Genomic DNA, 24,601 nt, shown 5'->3' with positions numbered 1-24,601 from the left:
ATACCTTAAAAACACATCTTGGTGAAATACTTTTATTTTCAAAGTGTATGTGCTCGTCTGGCTTTGCTGGGTTACATCAGTAGGATCACAGAAGTTAGAGATAAAAAAGATATCTACTAATTAATCAAGTTCACTGGCCTGAAAGAGCAGAATATAGTTCTTCAATAGAAGTCACATCACGTATGGAACTGACACTGCATTTGATCTTAGTCAAAAAGCGAAGAAGCAGTAATAGTGCCAAAAAAAAAAGCAATATTATCTCTTAACGGCATGCCGTGTACTTTAATGTTGCGTGTCGGACAAACCTGACAAGTTTGAGGCTTTGACAAGAAACGAAAGCAGCATTCTCTAAACAGCTAAGAGGAGACTGGAAGTCATTGTGAGATGATGCATGATTTATTTTATTTTTTTTTTTACTTTTGGAAGACTGGGTTCAAAATACCAGAGTTTTTGATCTCACCTTAATTTCCTTTTGTTCACATCACAAAACAATCATGCAATTTGATACTGGTGGTTTCTGTTTAAGGAAGGAATGGAATAGCAGGGATACTGCTGGTCAGAATGGAACTACTATAGCAAAAGTTGTTGGAGATCATGCCCAGCTCCTGTCAGTGATATTATTTCCATAAGCAGAAAATTAAATCTGAAATGTTTGGGAGCATAATAAACAGCAGCTGAAGTGGAACTAAAAAGAAAAAAGCTTATCGGCAAAAGAAGTATTCTTAGATTTAAATATTTGTGATAGCTAATTAACTGGTGTGCTCTAAGATATGGTTTTCCTGATGTCTATGGGAGAACTCCTATTGACTACAAAGGTGTAGGACCAGGACCAGGGCTTCACTGTCCATTGTATATTCACCTCTGTGGGAATGCCCACAACGTAGCTCTGCTAAAGAGGTGGTTGAACTATTTGATTTGGAGTTTTTCTATAGTATATATCCACTAGAAGGGATGGTCTTTTGGGGACAAAGATTTTCAATATCTCTACGCTACTGTCTTATCAGTTTTACTGATTGAGATCCACTTAGTTGATTCTGTTTCTTTTTTTACAAAAGAACAATTTGCAATCAGAAAATGCTGGTGTGCTTGTCAAAAAGTGTGTTTAAAGAAAATACAACAACTCCTCATCCCTTGCAATATGTTTTACCTGACAATGATGACTTAAAATCTGTGGTGGTGTTTTCAGGTGATGGAAACCAGCATTTAGTATTGTTTTATGTTTCCAATTAAATGTCTATTTAATATGAATAAAAAGTATTATATGACATTGTGTTCTTACTCTACATTTTTAATAGATTATAAATCTGTTTAAGCCTGATTTTGATGGCTTGATAAGAGCTATGGCAAGCTGTTTGCAAGTGAGAGACTAACTGAAGCAGTTTGTGTAGAGTCTCTGTCAAGAAAAAGAACCAGGTGTTCTAATGTTCTCTTTCCAGTTGGGCTTTTGTCATGGTCCTAAGGGAAAAATGCACTAGTCATTAAGTTAAGGAAGGAAGGCATTGTTTAAGTGAGCTCTGATCAGTCGTTTTCAGATCTGTAACTCTGTGGTCTGGAAGTGGGCACATTTTCTGCTTCCCTGAAGATATTCTGTAAGTCTAGTGTGAAGCCAGGCCTGTCTTGCTGTCATCCCAAAGACACAAGATGAGGATGAATGGGTTACTGAAGAAACCGAGAGATTGATATAAGCATCCTGTGCTAATGGTGGGGAGAAAGTAGCAGTCCCTGTCTCTGGAAGACACAAAGAAAATGATAGTGGGTGGGAAAGAGAGCTGATTCCTTTTAAGGGATGGATTTGTGGAGATTATGGGTCCCTGGCCAGCCTTTGTCAGTTTGGGGGGTTTCATCAAAAATCCAAACAGATGAGTTTCAGAAAGTTTCACCCGTTTTGGTGTTTTAGTACAAAAGTTTCATCCCTCACTAATAATAATATACCTAACTTACTGGGCATTGTCAGATGTCATTAACATATGTAATACACTTGTATTATATTTGCAATTTGAAAGCCATTAGAGAAGTACAAAGAATTACAAAATAAAATACATCAGAGGATAGAAGTGGGAGTGAGTAAAATTGAGGGGAAAATATTGTTTCCAAAGGGGAAGTCTTTGGACTCTGGAGATCTGAGTTCAGTTCCCAGCTTTGGCACAGTTTTCCTGCATGACTGTGTTGAAATTACATAACCCTTCTCTATGTCAGTTCCCCGTCTGTAAAATAACGCTTCATGCTTTACTGGAGTATTGTGAGGATAAATTCATTAATGTTTGTGAGATACTCAGCTAGGAAGAAAATGGAAATAATTTAAGTATCTATATTAAATAAATAGTAATTTAGAGAGAAGAGTTTGAGTGAAGGTGTTTGAAGAGAGGGAATCATTTCACTGGGTTGGTTTTATTTTGTTTTATATTAAATGGCAGCTGTTTGAAGCTGCACAAAAATTGAAACTTTAGTAGTGTCAGTGAGATGGATAAGTGGGCAGAGTTCAGGAGGGCAGTCGAAGTAATTTGTCACATGGCTCTGCAATTTACCACCTGGATATCATCAGTGTCGCGTGTATATATACCACTGTGTATACATTATTTTTTGAAAGACAGAGAGGATTTGCCAGCAGGTTGTTTCAAGTTCCCACATCTATAGCAATGATGTATTTAATTATTAAAATACAACCCCAAGACCAGAGCAGCCTTCTAAATTCACAACTGCACAACAGACATCTCAAATATGTGACTTCATATTATGTACCAATAGTTTTAATTTGTTTTCTTTTATCTTTACTCATGGCTTTGGTTAAGTGCCAGATATTAAAAACATCCAGAGTGATAACCACTTGGTTAAAGAGAACAAAGAAACGCACTATGTCATAAATATTTTACTGGCATAGATTTTTAAACTAGCAATCCTTTAAACCTTTGTGATGTGTTTCTATACATGTGAACTGCCCATATGTAAAATAGCTAAACTGCATATGCTTTAAGCATGGAACTGAAGTATTAAGTGACTTAATCTGTTGTATTGTACTTTCAGGTTCGAATGTTTACCTATCTGATCGGAAGAGAAGCTGCTTTTGCTGACAACCTCAAATGGATGGCCTGTGCTAACAAAGGTTGGTTTACCTTCTTTAACTGGAAGGTATAATGTTAAGCTTTGTACAATCTTTCAGCCTTGCTACAAGAGTCATCTCATTGCCAGCAGTTTAAGGTGAACTGTTTAGAGGGGATCGGTTGGTTTTTCAGGAAGATAGATTTGTTTGTGAAAACATATCTAGAGTATGAAGACTTAAAAATATAACCAGTTTGATATACATTTATGGTTAATTAAAATGCACCTAAAATATTTCACAGATGTGATTTTCAATTTCTTCTTTGTTCTCAAAGGGTTAGCCTCAATTTAAAAGCCCCTTCACTGTTACTATTACTATTATTATACTAGTAATATTATTACTATTATTTTATTGGTATTAGGTAGTGCATAGGACTCCGACTGAGATTAGGGCTGCAATGTGCTAGGCACTGTACAAACCGTATAGTAAACCACATCCCTCCCCTGAAGAACTCACAATCTAAATAGGAAAAAGAGATTTGTATCTTGTGAGGAGAAATACATGAGGGTATGAGATGTTCGGGTACTATGGTAATGATGATCATAATAGAACATATGAGAGATGGACATTATATATATAATAGAGAGACAAGGTGTACACAGCTCTGTGTAAGCTCAAAATCTTGTTGCTTTCACCAACAGAAGTTGATCCAATAAAAGATATTACCTCACCCACTGTGTGTCTCTAATAACCTGGGATTGACATGGCTACAACATTGCATACTATAAATAGTAATAATTTAGAAATCACTGATTAAAGTCAATTTTTCTTTATCTTTATTCTTGAAAAATATTATCTGTCATTTTGTTTTTTCTTTGAGCCTCATTACATTATGATGACTCACATAAGGCACTATGCACATAGACATTATTGCTTTAACCACTGTTGTGTCCATCTGATGGGAATTACTCAGTTTGAAGTCTTGTCTTAATCAGCTAATGTTACACCATAATTTAGTTTTAGTCATTGTATAGGAATCCTTTGAAGCATCTTTTTGAAGACAATTTAATCAACCAAATGCTTTAGCTTTGTAGACAGTACAGTACTATAGCTTCATAAAGATCTAAGCACAGCAACTTAGAAATTATGGCCAGGCAATAGGAGCTGCCTGACTAGTTCATCTGGTACATGTCAGTCTCGTTCCTGATGAAGGGAAAGTGCACATCTTTGTTCTTCACCATTACTAGCAACAAACACAGTAGACTTCTCATCACTTTGCTTTTGTATACTCTGATGGAAGAATATTGTAGGTTTGCCTTTTTCTAAACAAGAGGGGGTCAAATCTGGTTCTCTCTCACACCCGGGTAAATCTGGATAAAATCTACTGAAGCTAAAGAAACTACTCCAGACTTAAATGAGTGTGTAAATGAGAGCAGAATCTGGCCATTAGGTGTCATCTGAATGGTTTATTTTAATTATCGTCTCCCTAGACTTTTGCCTCAGATTGCATCGGTTATATGACTTGCTCCCTGACACTAGGGTCTTCCATCTCTGATCTGTAATTCATTTATAGAGTCTAGGATCTGACACTGTAGGAAGCAGCACAACCATCTTCAGCTCAAGTTACATGAGATTCAGAACTTTCCCTTCGATTTTTTAGCTCTGGTTCAGCCAAGTTCTTTAGTGAAAAGACATATTACAGCTCAGGGAGAAGAGACCTAGTAAAGCCGATCTGCAGATTGGCTGAATGACTGCACTGCAGTTTACTTCTTGCATGGGTGGGCCAAAGCGTGTTGTTGTTACTGAGGTCAATGGCCCTAAAATCAATTTTCCTTGCAGTGATTTTCCCCTTGGAAGCACAGCATAGATGAAGGCTGTTTGCAAGGTTTCCAGCTGACTGCATTGTGGACAGCAAAATCCTTTCTTTCGAAAAGGATCACTAGGGAAATTCATACCACCTTGCAAAAGTTCTTTAACTTCTGGAATCTAATGGTTAAACCATGAGACACCCGTCCCCCTTCCCCCACATTTCTCTGCTATATTTTATGCTTAAGTAGGGCATATCTTGAGGGAGTATGGGCTTAATGAGGCTAAGCAGCAAACCATTTTAAATACATTAAAAGAATCAAGACCTCAAACCCCCGGTAGAATGGTTTATGAAATTTACAGTAATTTTCCCCATTTTTCTGTAAGCAAGTGCACATGAAGTTAAAAAAAAAAAAAAAAAAAAGTGGAGATTTACCAGGATCTTAAAGTGAACAAAGGTGTAAAGTTTCCCAATGCTCAACTTGCCAAGTTTTAAAGTATGCAGCCACTGCATCTCTCTCAACAGTCACTTTCAACAGAAAGTCGGCCAGCTGTAAAAATAAAGATAGGCCTTAAACTTTTGGTTACTTACAAAACAGAGGGTATGAAACAAATATTTATATGATAAAAGTATGTCAGTTTAATCATTTGAAAGTCCCTCTTTTGAATGTTTGTTATTAATTATGCACCCTCAGTGTGGTGGGCCCTTTACAAAACACAGAGGAGGACAAAAGAGGGGATTCATCTCCGCCACACCAGAGAGCCTGGTGAACGGACAAAGGAAGAGAGGCTTGTGCATCCCTTATCTTGGGGTTGATGGGAGCCTAGCAAAAAAGCTGTGCAGTCCTGAGGGTTTGCCCAACTTGTGCCTTAATGACAACAGCTCCATGGCCTGTTATATTATTAGGAAATAGCTGAGGTCTAGGAAGCACCAGCTACATCCCCTTGCACAAACAGCATCATCCCAACACCTCCAGCACTGTGGGCTCTTGCAGCAAGTGGCACAGAGACAGTTATGCATGTTGTTCACCTTGTTGGGAAAGCCCCTTTTGCTGGGGGTATTCTGCTGGGGAGCATTACAGCTCCAATGCAGTGATGAATACCCTCCTTAGTCCCTCTCCAAGGAGACTAGGTTCTAATCTTGTATTCCTTACAAGAACACTGCACCCATTTTGTTCCATGACCTGAAAGTGGGACACATTTCTTATCAAGTACACAGTGCACTGTTGAAAATAGTTTGTTGTTTTGAGCTGTTTGGGATCTAATGCTACTGGTGGACATTTGGCTGAAAATCACTATTATCTTAGGATAATGGGAGTATGGAAAGGAAGTCTAATTTCAGAGGATAATCATTTAACCAAATTATATTTAATGTTTAACCAAAAAATTTTATGAAACATCATGTTGAGTCTTATGAAATGGCCTATAGTTCCTGGAAGAACTTTTATTACCTAAAAAAATAGTAGTTGTTGTGTGTGAAAGTGAATCTTAGACGATATAACTTCTGTACCAAGCAGCCAGAGGAAGTTGTAAGAATGTGTAAGTTAAAGCAAAGGTTTATCTGGTATAACTCACATAGGCTTCGCAGCTGTGCTCAAGGATTTCAGTGCATAACTCTTTATTTCCTGATTAAACCTCAAAGTCTAAAGAAGGAGGAGCTGAAATCCCCTGGTTAACAGTTTCATATAATGGGTGAGTGTGTGATTCAGTTGAGGATTGGCTTTTGTGACATATGGTAGTATTACACACACAAATAATCAAACAGTCCAAATACTTGGTGGAAGTGCAATACAACAACGTTGCCTCCCCTTGGCCTTAACTCTAGTATAATAACTTACAAGGGAGAAAATGCAAAAATAAATATTTGAACAAGTATGCAAAAATTTTGGGGAGTTCCATCACTCAGGCTGTGGCAACTCATTACACTTTATTATAGTGGAAGTTAAAGTTCAGGGAAAACTACTATGTCTCGGAAGAAAGTAAATAAATCAATGCTACCTGGAAAGCATGAGCCAAAAGTTCACAATAGGCAGCTAATTCTAGTATTAATTATAATTTCATGGAAATTATAAACTGATTGCAGGCTTTTAACATGAGCCATGAAGTCTAAAAACACATTAAAAGGGAGACTAAACATTCAAAAGCCTACAGTGCAAACTCAAACCCAGCTTTGAGAAGAACACCACAAAGGAAAATAAAGAGAATGTATATGGTTACAGCTATGACTCCAGTCCTCACCTACTTCCTATTATCAATCAAAAATTAAATTTCTTAACAAAAACTCTTACAGAAAGACATTTTTAAAAAGGTCAATAATTTTAATAGGCTGAGCCTAGCTGATTAAATGCATTTGGTTAAGCCCTGTAACACACTTTTTTTTGTCTCAACTTTCCACCCCATATTCATCTACATCACTGGCTTATGTCATGAAAAGTTATTTTGGTTATACAGTTTTGTTCAGATCCTTTGGAGTATGATGCACTATTCCAAAAAGAAATGAAGCACTTCACATGTGTCATGGTGCCTAGAAATGTCAAATGTGTGCGTGTGTATGCTTCTTTGTGTATCTTTAAAAGAGAGTACTTTGTATTTATATAGGATATGGACAAGAATAACCTCCTTAAGTGGATATCTCTATTGCCATAAAAGGGATTTTGGCAATACCAAAACATATCCCTTCGTTATCTGCAAAATAAAGTTAGTAGGAAAATGTTTGTCATTCTCAGTATTTTGACGCTGTATCTTGCCATATGCACAAATTTAAAATGAAAAAAGCTGGTACAAAATACCACATGGTTCCCTGTTGATTGTTGTTTAAATTATCGTTGGGTTAGTGTGGGTCATGTCTGTTGTTCCATTCTGCACCGACCTCCAGGAGTTAGTGTCTTCTCTTTCTGCATAAAAAAGAAAGAGGGGGGAAAGACCATTTTATCTGAAACATAGTGACATAAAAACCTTGCATGGGGCACCCTAGCTTATGCTGACTTTCTGTGGAGGCAAGCTTTATTTCAAAGGTAGCATAAGGACTTGTGAATGAAGGATGCGCGAGTCTTAGAAATTCAGAAACTTGTTAAATGAATATTCAAAGTAGTAATTTTAATAGAAATTTAACATTAAAAATATCCTGTAATTCTGACTTGAAAATATGTGGAAAAGAAAAAATTGTTGGATAAGAATCTCTCCGTGGTCCTGGGCACATATACACATAAAGTTTTTTTTATGATACAGTAGAATCTCAGAATTACAAACCGAGTGGTCAACCACACGCCTCATTTGGAACCGGAAGTATGGAATCAGGCAGCAACAGAGATGGGAAAAAAAAATCAAATACAATACAGCACCGTCTTAATCGTAAACTACTAAAAAAATAAAGAGTAAACAGCATTTTTCTTCTGCATAGAAACTCTGAGGTGTTTGTAATTCTGAGGTTCTACTCTAGTTAGTAATCTGCTTCTATTTTTATTACTTGTTCAAGGATCTAATGTATAATGGCCTCTTAAAATTTGAACTCTGTGAAGGCAGGGCTGGTCATGTGTTGCTCAGTAGCGTGGTGCCTAGCACAACTGAGGCCCGATCCCTGATTGGGTCCTTAGGAACTATCTAGAAATAATACATAATAGTAATAAGCTCATATAAACTGTACACTATATAAAACAAAGCATTAAGAAACATACAAGGAAGTCGCAAAACATAATACATAATACATTTTGGAATAATAACTCAAGGTCATGTGGAAATATCTAAAAAAAACTCATGACTAAACCATGCTCTTTTAGGATTATTCAGAAAAACAATTACAAAATGTAAAAAGGGGCATATGTGTGGGGGGAAATACTCCCTATTTTAAGTCCCCTATCCAGAGGCTTTAGAAATAGCAGCACATTTTTAAAAGGGTTTGTGTGCTCCTTAGCATAGTTTAGTTTTGCTTTTGGTGGATTTTTCCTCAGCTGCAACTGACACACTGGCCTAAAAGAAGGAGATGGAGATAAAGTTAGTTAATTTCTTTGTGTGTCCGTCTCACCTGCCTAAATTTCCATGAGTAGCTAGTTATTTTGAGTGCTCAACCAGAGATCCCATAAAGATGCTGAGCATCTCCCTTTTTAAGATGTCTCAAGGTGAACACCCCAAAATTGAGGTGTTTCAAAATCACCTTTGAAAATGTATGCTATCGCTTATAAAATAAAAATAATACTTACCCACAACTGTGCAGTGCTCGGAGTCCTTGATGAAAGGTCTTAGAAACCAAAATGTTTTGGGGGTTTTATTTATTGAGTTCCATACATAAATAGTTTATATAGAAAAGTAATTAGATTTTAGGTATGTAGTGACCTTTACACAATATAAAAAGGGCTAGATAATGAAATGTGTGTTAGTGCTGACAGGAAGGGAAAGCCCACGTTTTGGCTACAGCTATCCTGCAGCCACAAAAATGGAGAGCTCAGCGTGTCAGAAAGGCTAATATACATATTACCTTTTCCCAAAAGTATTCTCAATCAATAACTCATGAAATAAAGGTAGACTTTTCTATCTTTCCACCATTTATACAGAATGTAGTTTTCCCAAGAACAGATTTCCCAGTTAAGATTGAGTCAGTCGTTAAGCTGCTAGGCTTCAAAAGCTCCAAAAAAAACCAGACCAAAAACAAATCATCTCCTTTAAAGTGAAATTTAAGGCTGAGAATATGTTTCAGTAAGTTAATATCCTTATAGAACATTCTAATTAGTAAATAAAATTTAACACAAACCAAACTCCCCAAACCATACAATGCCAGGAAATGCAGAGTTAAAAATTATAAAAGCTAAAATATTTGAAAGAATAAGAATTCACAGATAAGGCAACCAAATTTATCTGAACTTTGCCCTCAGAGAAATGTAAGTGTCCCATCTGTCTTTGCTGGTTGAGTATGAAGATATGCACCAAAGAAAATAGTTTTTTTAACTTATTTCATATCCACATATTTCCGATATGTAGAGTGAGCCACATCATCATACACCTTTGCACTGTTCATGTAAGTGCTATAATTTCATGTTCTGGAGACAAGAGGAATTCTATATATATGGAAACATGCCATATTTGTATCAAGTGACACATGGATTATTGGTTGGCACATGAGGACAAGCTTTAAAGAGGAGTGAGTTATGATTGGCTACAATGTTTGTCTAGCCAAGAATTTGTTGTTTTGTACTGTTTTATCATCTTTTCTGACTCTCTCTGACCGTAAAGATGGGTGGGCTAGATCAGTGTTACTCATCCTTTTTGATACCAGGGACCAGCTTGCTAAACTGTGTCAAGGAGGTCTCCGGGACCGGCACCGGTTCACGGATCAGTCGTTGAGAAATACTGGGCTAGATCATGCTAATAGCACTAAGTAAGTTGTGGTGCAGAGATACAGTGCCTCACAGAGGAGCAGTGGGTGAGATCTGCCTAAAAGAATCATGATCTCTCTTGGAGCTCCCTGTTCGGGGTTGGGGGAGGAAAGCACAATCTGCCACCTTCCCCCACTTAAAAGGGCAATGTATTTTTCCCATGCTTAGCAACTGGTGGAGTATCAAGCTCAGGCTGTGCCTGCTTCCAGATTCCTTTCTGATGAGCAGGTTCTGTGTGGGGGCAAGGGGGGCAGCCTCTGCACCTCTCCCTAGTGCAGGTTCTGCAATTCTGGTGAGCCACAGTCTAGGACTTTACGTTGAAGATTGAGGTATTTTTGTAGTCACCAATAAGGTGAAATGCTTTATTATGGATGGCTAAAGTAGTCTGAGTTACTGATTTTTCTCAGCACAAATATCTATGGCACTCTCTACCATGGTATCTGACTGCTTAACAACCTTTAATGTAGTCATCCTCACAACACACCTGTGAGGTACTATTCTCCCATTACACCTATGGGAACTGACACGGTCTTTCACTTCTGTGGACTATTTCATATCTGCAGGAGGGAGCCTCACATGCATTATATTTATAATGGCCAGAGAGTTATAAAATGTAACCCACAATGAAAGAGAAGTGGATCAAAAAACTTGTCGTAAATAATGTGATAAATTAATGATAGAAATGTATAAAAACCTTAAAAGGTGTGGAAGTTTGGGTTATGTCAAATGAGAATCCAAACTTTTGTACACTTAGTTGAAGAATACTGTAATTCCAAGGATCTGAAATTGCTTTATAAATGTTACTCAGTTTAGCTTCAGAACAAACCTGTGTGGTAGATAGCATAAATGAAACCATATTAAAGATGAAGAAAACTGTAAATGTCCTATCTACAATCACAGAGCAAGCTGAGATGTCTTAAGATCCAGACTCCCACTGTAACCGTGACGACATTACATATATCCAAAAACCTTTAGGTTTGGTAATTAACTAGACATCTCAGACTTTGTACTTTTGATGCTGGATGGAATTAGAAAATATTAAAGGTCACAAAAATGAGGAAGGAAAAAAAGTTAGTCAAGCTTTTTGAAAAGTCAAAAGTTCCACTTGGAACTTTGATAGAAGATTTTGGTCTGTTGTTTTATCCAATCTGGTTTTTCCCTCTCTACTAAATACAGCTCAACAGTTGTTGTTTCCAGCTGCCTATCACCATTTGAAGGCTGGTGCTCTAACCCTTCAAAGATCAGGAGTTGTGGTAATGCCTCTTTCCTGTCCATTAGGCATCCGTCCTCTGGTAGTAGAGAAGAGGGTTGGTGTTGAATGGAGATCCAGACACAGTAGTGTAGATGAGGTTAAATTTGGGTAAACGCATACAGTAGTCTGGGCAGGGCTGTGGCCTTGGAGTTGCTCCAAGCCTTTATCATATTTGGATTAAATGGGATTGGCAGGGCAAGGACATGTAAGGATACTTTGCATTTGAGGTCATTGAAAGAGAATAAAGCTGGTGACATTGTAGGTGGCTGTGGCCTTCCCTATTTCACTGCTGCCAGGATACTGCCTTTAGGAGGTGTCATGTTTCAAGGTTTATGATTCAAAGTTGTGATTATTTACCCAAGTGATTCTGATTCTATTCTCATTGGCCCCTGCCATTTGCAAAGAATGTATTACGGTATCAGGAGTTTATTCACATTCCATGCCACCCAGGATTGAGAGTGTGGACAGGTCTGAAATGGAGTACCACGACTATTTTTTCCCCATTTTGACCCCAATTCACTTCTGTAAACTGACACCTGAAACTAGATCAGTTTTGCATGGTTTGGTATAATGTTGTAAAGAGTTAATACAGTTCTAATTTTTATTAAGTATTTACCATGAAAAAAATCCCATAATTTCTACTTTACCATGAAACCACAAAACTGTCTTGGAACCAAAAACTTAGGATAAGCTATGCAATGGTGTAGAACAGTCTCAGGAACTGAGTCCTTCAAAGGCTGACACACTGTTTCACAGACTTCTGCTTTCACAAATTAATATTGGACAAGGCTGCTTCTCATCAAATATGGTCCTTTTGCATGTCTCCTTTGGAGACAGTTAAACAGAAAACACAGCAGACATAACATGCATCATATTTATTGTTGGAATCTTCCTTAATTCTTTTTGTTAGCCTCATAACTTGGAATCTCTGTGTTTTCACAGGGTTTTTTACTCAGATCTCTACATTAGCTGACGTGCAGGAGAACGTCATGGAATACCTCCATGTTCTTAGCCGACCAAAGGTTATTGATCAAGAGCATGATGTGGTATGGACTGAAGCATATATCGACAGCACTGTAAGTCTGCATGAGAAAGCATTTAAAACACATGCTTACAGAAGAAGATGAGGAATTAGATTTAAACCTGCTATTGTGGTTAACAATACTAGTTGTGCATCTTTCCACCCTTTGACTGTCACTAGGTGGGGGTTAAATTTTACAAGGTTTGAATGAACTAATTCCAGTTACAGCAGTTAGTAGGTGTTTATACATTTGTAAATAATGTAGGAATACATAGGTCAGACCCAAAAAGTAACAGTCACTGTTGCCTTTATGATCATCAAATGTTTAGTTTGGTTGTTAGACTTGACCAGTAATATAAAGATTAGTAACTTGTAGTAATCATCATTTTCCAAATGCCTTTAAATGAATGTAAATTTAACTATAAACTACATTAAATGAGACTTCTGCAATAGTTGTTAATATATTTAATCTACAGAGGTAGGCCAATGACTAGGTGACTACTAAGATGTTTTCAATTGAAGAATATTGAAAATGTTGTACGTGTTATATATTAAAATAGGACAAATCCTTTTTGTTCTGGTTGGTAGATGACTTGGTTACCTTACTGATGTATAATTTTCAGGTTCGGCACCTGGGAAGCATTAGATTTAATGCAGATTTTCTTTTTTGAAATGACAGTTAATTTACTGATCATATGTTTAGCAAGTTGTGTCTGACCCAGGTAAAGATTCATTTTATTTGGTTTCAGCAGCTTGGTTAAGCTTTTTTTCTTTCTTTTTCTCATTTACCTAATTGGGAGTAACATATTGTAGAAGCACTCCATAAAGCAAGAGTTGCAGCAAATGTTCTTAATTTAGTGTGAAATGGTTACAAATATTGGTTCGGAGGAGTAGAAATCACAGATCAGCAGCTGCAAAGCTGTTCATTTATTTTAACTGTTTTTAATCCTCATGAGAACTGGGCAAACTGAGAAAACCCCATCAGGTGAGCTCAAACCTTCCCTCCCTAGCCCCTCCCCCCCCCCCGCTTTTTTTTCTTTCTTTTTTTTTAAGGGAGTAGGGGGGGAAAGTTTTAAACTTTGCCAAGCTGTTGAGCCGCTAGCAAGCTTAAAATAAAATCATCATAAAAATGTCCCAGAAAAAACAATTGAAGATGCTGTTTTATTTCAGTTTTAGGTTGAGTTAAGTCTTCTTCTTTTGTCTGAATTGTGGTCTTGGACAGAATAATTTAAAACAAATATGAACATCTATAGTTACCAAAGAGGAAAAAAAAATAGTCCCATTTGGAAATGTTGTTTTGGATGTAATCCACTTATTTCCTATTTCCTGTTTTACCAATAAGTAGCACTTAAGAGCATGATTAATCTGCACTCCTCCTTTTCTTCATGGAAACGTTAGGGTGAGAAGGGTAAAAAGTACATAGAGCCTCAAAGTTCCCTGCTTCAAGACATTTTCTGAAATGGGGAGAGGGCTGGTAGAATCTAAAGTGTTTTGTTTTAATTCTCATAATGTTTCTCTCTCTCTCTCATATCTCCTATGCTTTAAGTAGTCAATACATCTTATTTTGCATCTCTGATAACACTCTTCTTTCATATCTGTATTTCTGATGCCTTTGGGTGAAAACTCCTTGTAAGTTATGTCTTAGAGGTCAATTCTCTTTCTTATCCTCTTTCTCTTTAACCTGGATAAAGAGTGTGTTTTGTTGCAACCCAAACAAGCCAGCAGCTGCTGCTCTCTATCCGCCCAGCTCTGAAGGCAGTGCTGAAGTAAGGGTGGCAATACTACGACCCGTCCTACAATAGGCTTGCCAACCTCCTTTTGGGTCAGGACACCTAGTATGAGAAATGCTGTATAGATTCATAGATACAAAGGTCAGAAGGGACCATTATGATCATCTAGTCTGACCTCCTGCACAACGCAGGCCACAGAATCTCACCCACCCGCTCCTGCGAAAAACCTCTCACCTATGTCTGAGCTATTGAAGTCCTCAAATCGTGGTTTACAGACTTCAAGGAGCAGAGAATCCTCCAGCAAGTGACCCGTGCCCCATGCTACAGAGGAAGGCGAAAAACCTCCAGGGCCTCTTCCAATCTGCCCTGGAGGAAAATTCCTTCCCAACCCCAAATATGGCGATCAGCTAAACCCTGAGCAAATGGGCAAGATTCACCAGCCAGATACTCAGAAAATTCTTTCCTGGGTAACTCAGATCCCACCCCATCTAACATCCCATCACAGGCCATTAGGCCTATTTACCATGAATATTTAAAGATCAATTAATTACCAAAATCATGTTATCCCATCATACCATCTCCTCCATAAACTTATCGAGTTTAATCTTAAAGCCAGAAAGATCTTTTGACCCCACTGCTTTCCCTGGAACGCTATTCCAAAACTTCACTCCTCTGATGGTTAGAAACCTTCGTCTAATTTCAAGTCTAAACTTCCCAATGACCAGTTTATATCCATTTGTTCTTGTGTCCACAGTGGTACTGAGCTTAAATAATTCCTCTCCCTCTCCGGTATTTATCCCTCTGATATATATATAGAGAGCAATCATATCTCCCCTCAACCTTCTTTTAGTTAGGCTAAACAAGCCAAGCTCCTTGAGTCTCCTTTCATAAGACAAGTTTTCCATTCCTTGGATCATCCTAGTAGCCCTTCTCTGTACCTGTTCCAGTTTGAATTCATCCTTCTTAAACATAGGAGACCAGAACTCTCACAGTATTCCAGGTGAGGTCTCACCAGTGCCTTGTATAATGGTACTAAAACCTCCTTATCTCTACTGGAAATACCTCCCAGCTTTGTATCATCTGCAAACTTTATTAGCACGCTTTTGTATACTTTTACCCTATTGTATTGTATGGGTTAAAAGTACACAAAAGACCAGTTTTCATGGGAGACCAGATTTAATGGCCCGCAACACAATTTTCATGGCCGCGAATTTGGTAGATTCTTATTTAGAACAGTTAAAGCACAAATTGTCAACATCATATATCAAAATTCAAAAGTAAATAGCCTTAAGTCAAATGCTAATATGTTCTCAAGCAGCATTTTTCTTTCTTTGCCTATGTGTAAATTAAGATTATTGGTGGAAATATTTTTTCATCGGTTTGTGTGTGTATGGAGAAATAGATGTTTATTGACACTTACAGATAAAAAGCTAATCCTTCCAAGTCCACTTACATTGTTTATAATCCTAACTAAATACAGCATGAGGGAGTAAATGCAATACCTACTTGAGAACAGCAGAGTGAGTTTAGAGAAGCAGTTTGGAGGAGAAAACAGGAAAAATAAAAACAGATGAGCTGTTACATTCTTGAATAAAGAATCTTAATCCAAATGAATGCTGATTTATTTCAATCAAAATAAAACACTTTAAATCTCTGCTTTCTGTGCTCTCCTCCCACCCCTAGACTCTGATTAATTTGATTAGTAGTTATTTATATTTTGGTAAGGCCTGAGGGCCCCATTATACCTGGTGCTCTAGGGTAAATCCCTTTTCTTTCCCAAATCAACAGTGAGACTATACAGGAAGAGGATAAATGGAAAGAACCGTAGTTCAAGCCCTGGGAAAATAGTGCAGAAGGAGCCTTGTAAAGAACATCCCCATTCTCAGATCTAGATCTATGTGAAAGTTCCAGCGCCAGGTCCTTAACCTTGCTATTGGTGCATCAACTTTCATGGGAGATGTGGGTGCTCAGCACTTCTGAAAATAGAGCCACTTACAGGTGACTCTCGGCATGTATGTGCCTAATTTTAGGCAATCAACTGTAATGTTATGCCTGAGTAGGGATTGATAAAAAGTATGGAACTACTTGAGAGTGGCGATTCATTTTGTGTGATATGGTGAATGAGTGGTTTTCAACCGAGGATATAGACTTCCTAAGGGGTCTGTAGAATCCCTGTCACTGGAGATTTTTAAGAACAGGAAAGACCAACACTTTTCAAGGGTGGTCTAGGGACACTTAATCTTGACTCAGTGTGGGGCCAGGGGATTGACCAGGTGGCTCTTAAGGTCCCTTCCAAATGTACATTTTGATCACTCTATGTCCAGCTACAACTTATCAATGCAAGTGAACATGGCTTGGGAAAGGGGATGTGGTGGCATCCTGACACCCCAGTGGTCCCTGGCTGAAGGAATGGCTCCTTGGGGCCATATGTAATTAGATGTAAAGAACAATCCTTAAATTGGGGATTAAACTAGGCACAAACTGGGCAGCACAAGAAACAGAGAGGCACAAATATGGCCTCAGTCACTAACTGTGGTACAAAAAAACTAGCCCAGGACTAGTGCCTCAGTTTTCACTTTGTGAATATTTGCAAGTGAAAGTTTGTGGATTTATCAGAGGGTGAAATTTGGCCAATTGAGGCCACTGTCAGTTTTCATGATGAAAATTTTCTCTCTCATATAAATATGAGAGAGGGCAATGTTTTGCCTGCAGTTTCCCCTACTGTAAAAGCTATGGTTCAGATAATTGTTTCGTACAGCTCAAATCATAATAGAAGCTGCTTCCCCATGGTAAACTTCTAAATAAGGCTAGGTTTTAGTCACAGGTATTTTTAGTAAAAGTCATGGACAGGTCACGGGCCGTAAACAAAATTCACTATTTTAACTCTGACTAAAACATGGGGGGGGCAGCTTGGGGGGATGGCCCAGGGGTGCCACGGGTGCTCACTGTGTGTGTGGGGGTGAACAGCGCAGCGGTGCTTGCGGGGTTGGCAGGGCTGGGACAGGCTCCCTACCCGGCTCCTGGGAAACAGTGACCTCCAGCTCCTAGCTCCACGTGCTGCCTCCCCTGGCCCCAAGCCCCAACTCTTCAGCTCCCATTGGTTGGGAACCACGGCCAGTGGGAGCTGCGAGGGCGGTTCCTGCAGATGGAGGCAGCACATGGAGCTAGGAGCCTAGTCCCCCAGGTAACCACCGCCGTGCACCCCAAACCCCATCCCTGAGCCCCCCCCCACACTCTTGCTGCTGTGGTCTCGGGGCAGGGGAGGGGGCTGAGTTGCTCAGGCACCCCCGGTTCAGGTGCACTGTCAGCTGCAGAAGTCATGGAGGTCACAGAAAGTCACAGAATCCATGACTTCCATGACCTCTGTGACAAAAACAAATCCTTACTGATGTCCCGCTGACACTGTTGACAACCATGGTTGTTCCTCGAATCTCTCTGCTAAGGAAAGGGCTCCCTGTACCAGAGATCCCACCTGGATGTAGAATGAGGCATATGGAGAAAATGTTTGAAAATATGTAAATAAATGTCCCACCTTCTTTCTGTTTGGACAGTGACTTGCGAGAGGTGGACTAGTCAGGCAGAGATTCGTAACACAACAGCAGTGATGTAATACTATATATATATAGCATAGTACATTTCCTCTGTGTAACTGAAGAGGGCTTTTCATTTTCATACACATTTACAATTTGCCTCACAGTTAATCACTTACTGGGCCTTTTCAGGCATGTGATAAGGGGCAAATGACTAGTAACTTGAAGCATCTTTTATCGGAGTTCTAGCAAGGTTTATTGACAATTCTAGCCATCAGGTCAGTGTAGCAAAGGAACATTGTTTTGAACAATGCATATCAGATCTTGAAATGGAGGGTGGGGAAGTGGAGTAGCAATATTCACCTGAGCTTTGCTCACAAAGTAGGCTCCATCTACAGATTAATGTTCATGAATTCTAGATGCCAAAATAAGACGCCACTCACAGGCGCTTAAGCAGCTGTTCATGATATGCTTCTCCCTCTTCTTTCATCAATAGAAAAGTCAACAGCATTAACATTTAGAATAACTACAGGGTTAAGACCACACTGAGATGAATGGGGCAGTTTAACTCTTGCAAGCTCAGGCAGACATTACCGCATTGATTGCAGTCAGTTCACATTCTTGTGGCTTTTGTATCCATAAAGGCAAAGGTTTTTTTTAATGACATTGTAGAGTCTGAAGCACAAGATGGCAGCCTTCAGAAAAAAAGTACTGACTTGAGTCATCACCAGCAGGCTTAATTTGACTCCTGTATGAGTCTCTAAATCCTTCTACAATGTTATCTTCTTTCACATCCTTCCTACTCCTTTCTAGTGGCACACAGAGCTATAATGCAGTGGTTCTCAAACTGTGGGTCAGGACCCCAAAGTGGGTCACACCCCCATTTTAATGGTTTGCCAAGGCTGGCTTAGATTTGCTGGGGCCCAGGGCCGAAGTCTGAGTGTTTCAGCCCTGCGTGTTGGGACTCAGGCTACAGGCCCCCCACCTGGGGCTGAAACCCTTGGGCTTCAGCTTTGCTCCCAACCCCACCCGGTCAGTGGGCCTCAGGCATGTTCAGGCTTCAGTCCCCGCTCCTGGGGTCATATAGTAATTCTTATTGTCAGAAGGGGTTTGTGGTGCAATGAAGTTTGAGAACCCCTGCTAACGTATAGTTCAAAATAATCACTGGCATAAAATTCATTTATGATTATTTTCAAGTAAATGCTTTTTCATTGTGTTTGCACTGCTGGTGGGGTCATATGATGACATTCGGGCAGCCTGGTTCAGCACCTCATTCCCCCCCATGAGTGGCAGGATTAAGGGGGGGAACTCAATTTGCTCTAGCCTAGGATTGAATATAACTAAGAACAAAAGCTTGTGTTTTGAAACAGATATTTCTGAAGTGTCTACTCTGACACTTGTTGTTTAACTAACATGTCTTAATTCATAATCAGTTGATTTGTGCTAGACCTTCACTGAAAATTCAAATCTAGTCAAACCCTCAGAACTATTGTTTCTGGCTCTCTGCAGAATCCAGCAGGCATTATAATCAGGTCACATTTTCAAGATTATCTCTGCAACCGTCAGGCTATTTGCTATTTATTTGTAAAAAAATAAAAATAAAATGGAAGCTGAGTTTCTGGAGTACAATTCTAAGGCAAAAAAATTAATTCTGTGGCAATTCCACAGCCCCAGAATTGCAAAATACATGAGGCCCTCTGTATAACACACATGGATGCAGCATAAGCTACATTAGGTCTTAAGCTTTTATTATCTCTTTTCTTTCCAAGAATTTAAGTTGAGGTAAACTACATAAACTACATACCATTCAATTTCCTTTGCACACATTGCATGTAGGAGCTTTTATGAAGGAATAAAAATGAAGTCTTACCCGATTTCAACTAGACTCTATTCCCAGAGATATCATCACATACCTTTTCTGGCATGAGTTAATTGTGCTATTATCATAAGTGGATGTAATTAGCATTTTTATCATGGTAAAAGGTGCCCAGGGCTGGAATTTTTTAGTAGATTATGTATTTCAGTACTGCATCCCACTAATATGTTTCATAGCAAGTATGGAAAGATCTTCTGTCACCACAGCAAGTAAATATTAGACATAACTATGTTAGTGAATATTAGTAAATACCATTTATAAACATCTATGAAAAGAGAATTTACACACCACCCATAAATGATTAAATTTGATTTCATGACATTTTTTTTTTGGTCCCACACTTTTTACGATGGCCCCTGCTATCATTGTGTTGTACTTACTTTTCCAGCTTTATCTTCCTTACATTGCCCTATCTTTTTCCTGCCCCTCATGATCCTGTGATTAAGACTAATTGTCAATGAAACTGTGCATGGCTGATTTTAGAGGATGGGTCTAAAGTCCCTGCAAGGTTTCTTGGAGATTAATGTCCTGTATAATCCAATCTTCCAGATAACAATCCTCTGGTACTCCCATACCCCACCTTCTCCCAGGCCCCTGGGACAATTTTTGCTAACTTTGTTATCATAAGGGGAGGGTCTCTATTACCTGTTCTCTATCTTCTGACTCTCTGAGTGTTTAGGGTGCACCGGATAGCCACTTCCCCATCTTGAACAATGGTTCTTGCTGCTCCAACACAAGTTATCTTGGGAGTGGCAGATGCTTCCTGTTTTCATCCCCTAATTAGGGTGGAAGGGCAAGAGAAACACACCCTCCCCTGCTTCCAGGTCAGTATCCCTTAGAATCAAGCAATTCATTGCCCTTCACAGGAGAGTGCTGTTATCCCAGATTATGGCTCAGAAATTCCCATGAGAGTTGCACCAGTTCACTGCCACTATGTACGTCTACACTACCCGCTGGATCGGCTGGTAGTGATCGATCCATCGGTGATAGATTTATCATCCCCGATCGCTCTGCCATCGACTCCTGTACTCCACTGCAGCGAGAGGCGGAAGCGGAGTTGACGGGGGAGTGGCAGCAGTCAACCCTGCGCTGTGTGGACACGAGGTAAGTCGACCTCAGATACGTCGACTTTATCTATGCTATTCTCGTAGCTGAAGTTGCGTAACTTAGGTCGATCTTCCCCCCGCTCCCAGTGTAGACCAGACCTAGTTTTACAGATGGAATTTTGTAGATTGAATTTGGTCGTGGATCCTAATTTTAATGAGAGCTTTTGGATTTATTTGGCAGGATTTGAATCCTTGGAGACTCTTCTCCCTTTTCTGATAAATAGCCTGGGTTTACCCACTTGATCTCAATGCGGAGCAAACTCCCCATGCATGGATCTCAGCCTTTCCATTAGGCGGATGGGGGCTCAGGCCCCTCCACAGCATCCTTGTCTCTTCCACTCCACAGCTCTGCAGAGTTCTCTCTGCAACTCAGGTGTCTCTGAGGAGATAGGATGGGGTTTGGAGAATGTCTATCGTCTACCCTCCAACCTGGATTAACTTACCTGGAAAAGATAATACAGCCCTAGCATGGATTACCTTTTCATTTTATCTCTGACAAATACAGCACACCTAGGAGGGGTCCCTGGTAGTGCTGTTCCACTGAAGTAACACTGCCAGGAGCCACAGCCTATTTGGAGCTACAGGCCTTCTTCTCAGATGACCAAGGCCTCCTGCAGTTAATTTGGGCTCTAACAGGTTTGGAGAAGGGTCCTGTGACTTTTACACTGGTAAGACAACACACACACACAAAAATAAAGAGGTGTGTGTCCACCTGCCCTCCTCCCCCGATGAGATGATGTGGGGGCACCTCTCAGGGAATCATCATGGAGATTTCTATGCAAAAAGCCTTCCCCAGAGGTTTTGAGAACTGTCTGGCCCAAAATTTCCAATCACTATAATTAAACATTCCAGTTTTCCACTCAACTGTTCTAATCCATTAGCTTTACTGCTGTATCAAGAGTAAACAAATTACTGCTAACAACATTAATTGTGTTAAATTCAGTAAGATCCTGTGTATCAATTGACAAAATATAATGAATGCTCAAGATTGTAAATGTATAAACCTCTCAAATGAATAGAATTCATGCACACTCATTATCTTTTAGGTGCAGCTCAAAATGTCATTAATAGAATGTGTTCCTTTTTGTAAGCTAATGCACAACTTGAAAAACTTATGCTTGGCAGTTGGGTGCTAATCAGTGCAAGGAATGTTGTGCCACTTAAATGAGAGCTTAGGGTCCCAGATCACACACAACAGGTATAAGAGCGGCATGGCCCAATAAACAGACAAATTGAGAACCCTGAAAAGAAAATGGGCATGTGAGAGAAAATAAAATCTGCTATGAACTAATGGGAATATGATCGTTTAAAATAAGAATTAATTTTGCAATTTCCCTGCTGGTGTGCACCAAATATACAATTTCGAAGGCATGTAGACAAATATATTATGGATAAATTGTGCTTTTCAGTGTACACACTCATACATAACCTTTCAGCGCTTAAAGTAAACCCTTGTATGCCCGATAAATTACATGTTTGTGTTTGCCCCACTGCTAGTGTTGGAATGTCTGCCATTAGGGGAATTTTCAGTGATTGCATTAGCCACAGAGTGTTACCGCACAGATCTAATTGCTGGTTGTCAGAGCTGCTAGAAAAAAGTTGTAAGAGATGGCAATATTTATTTTAATGAGTTAACACTTTTCATGTGCATCACTGTGTGTACAGTATGTGCACAATAAAATGCCACAGATCAAAAAGATGGTCCAAACATCAAACCAAACCAAACCAAAACTCTGCACTTAAAGAGGAGCATGAAATTTCCTGCTGGGGATGTGGAACATGGAATGCCATCTGTATTATATGGCACTGAGAAAACTGATTATGGTTGGACCTCTATTTCATAGCAGATGGGTTCATTAAATTTAATAGCCTCCAGAGCCTTAGAAACAGTGTTAAAAACATGTGGAACATGCTGTGACACTTCACTTCTCACCCCACAGTCATTATAACTCTGGCACAGACTATAAATATCACTGTACTTTATTTCCATTGAAACGGATTACTATTATAATTATTTTTGCTAGTGTACAGTTACTTAAAAAAAGGAGAATAGAAATCCTATTTGACAGCATGATAGGCAGTTGTCTCAGCATACCAGCAGCCTAATATGTCACTTTTTTTGTAGGCATCGTGGCAAAAAAGAGTTTAAGGAGGGATGTGGAGAAGGATAATGAGGTAGTTTTGCATACTTTTATGGGGAGTTCCTCCCAGGTGTGAGGGGCATTATGGGAGAAAAAGCACAAAAGTGCTTATTCAGATCTTTCAAATACTGGCATTCACTTGTATTGTGTTCCCACAGTAACATTGCTTGCCCAGGATTTGGGACTGATGGAGCCCATCCTTGTAGGATTAGCATACTATTATGAAAGTGTTTTGGCTGTCCCAGCATTGCTTAGCTGCGTTATCATTTCCCACTGGTACTACTGAAATTTCAAAGTGGATTCATTCACAAAACATACTGTGATTAAATTTAGTATCTAGGAAATTCAGTCAGGTACAAATGTTTGATGAACAGATTCTCTTTTACTAGCACTGTAGATCTAAAGAAAATGATCTTTAAAACCACTATGTTAGGACTTTGTCATGAGTTTCCAGGGTTTTCTCTTATTTTACACAGTTTTCTGGCCTGTAATATCATTACTTTTGTCAGGGTTCCCTCCCCACTCTGAACTCTAGGGTACAGATGTGGGGACCCACATGAAAGACCCCCTAATCTTATTTCTATCGGCTTAGGTTAAAAACTTCCCCAAGGCACAAATCCTTCCTTGTCCTTGGATGGGTACTGCTGCCACCACCACCAAGTGAGTTAGACAAAGATTCAGGGAAAGGACCACTTGGAGTTCCTGTTCCCTAAATATCCTCCCTTCACCCCCTTTCCTGGGGAGGCTTGAGAATTAATATACCAATCAAATAGATAAACCAGATTCTTAAAAAACAGAACTTTTATTATAAAGAAAAAAAAGTAAAAGAAGCATCTCTGTAAAATCAGGATGGAAGGTAACTTTACAGGGTAATCAGACTCAAAACACAGAGGATTCCCCTCTAGGCAAAACTTTAAAGTTACAAAAAACAGGGATAAACCTCCCTCTAAACATAGGGAAAATTCACAAGCTAAAAACAAAAGATAATCTAACACACCTTGCCTTATTTACTTACTCTTTTTGCAATATTGAGACTCATTTTAGGATGATTTTAGGAGAAGTAGTTTTCTGACCTGATGCTTCTCTGCTTCCCCAGAGAACACACACACAAAGAGCACAAACAAAGCCTCTCCCCCACCTCCCAGATTTGAAAGTATCTTCTTTCCGCATTGGTCCTTTTGATCAGGTGCCAGCCAGGTTATTTGAGCTTCTTAACCCCTTACAGGTAAGGAGGAATTCTAGGCTACCCTTAGCTGTATGTTTATGACAACATTATATAGGGAATTATTGTTACTCTCTATATGAGGCTTTAATAGGTTGTATCTTAAAAATAATTCAGTGAAGTACAAATGTCTGAAACTGTTCACCTGCTGGACTTTCTCCCACCAATTATTGTATATAAATTATAGAGAGTAGTTCTCATGTTGATTTTGATTTACTAGTATATCCATGCCAAAAGGGTTCCAGTCTTGCTCCCAGACACCTGCATGCTAGAGATACAGCAATTTGGGACCTTTTCCATCTGCAGCCTGCCACTGATGTGTAGTGCTTTTAGGTGAGGGGACATTCCATTTTGAGTTTCACACAGAATTGCTGTTCTTGTCATTTCACAGAATTGAAAATCAAAAGGTGAAAGATCACTAAGCAGAGGGAGAACTTGTTTCTAGATTTTCCCCCCCATTATGTTCGATCAAACACTCTGGAAAAACTTGTCCTTACCCAAAGAAAACTACTAT

General features: G+C 39.2%; 1 protein-coding gene across 4 annotated transcripts in view; it reads left to right on the top strand.

Moving 5' to 3' along the window:
* CACNA2D3 (calcium voltage-gated channel auxiliary subunit alpha2delta 3) overlaps positions 1–24,601 on the top strand; it is a 728,899-nt gene that overhangs the window by 479,458 nt on the left and 224,840 nt on the right. For all 4 annotated transcript variants that reach the window (XR_014712447.1, XM_084634438.1, XM_084634437.1 and 1 more), the window contains exons 12-13: positions 3,022–3,100; positions 12,404–12,537. Coding sequence is in view for 3 of the 4 variants with exons in the window: in XM_084634438.1 (XP_084490564.1) it covers positions 3,022–3,100; positions 12,404–12,537 (213 nt within the window). In the remaining variant the exon portion in view is untranslated. The remainder of the gene's footprint in view (positions 1–3,021; positions 3,101–12,403; positions 12,538–24,601) is intronic.

The sequence above is a fragment of the Lepidochelys olivacea genome (genome assembly GCF_965140295.1).
Source record: "Lepidochelys olivacea isolate rLepOli2 genome assembly, chromosome: 7".
NCBI classification, from domain to species: domain Eukaryota; kingdom Metazoa; phylum Chordata; order Testudines; family Cheloniidae; genus Lepidochelys; species Lepidochelys olivacea.
Note: the sequence above shows the minus strand (reverse complement) of the source record. Positions and strands in the feature narration are given on the sequence as shown.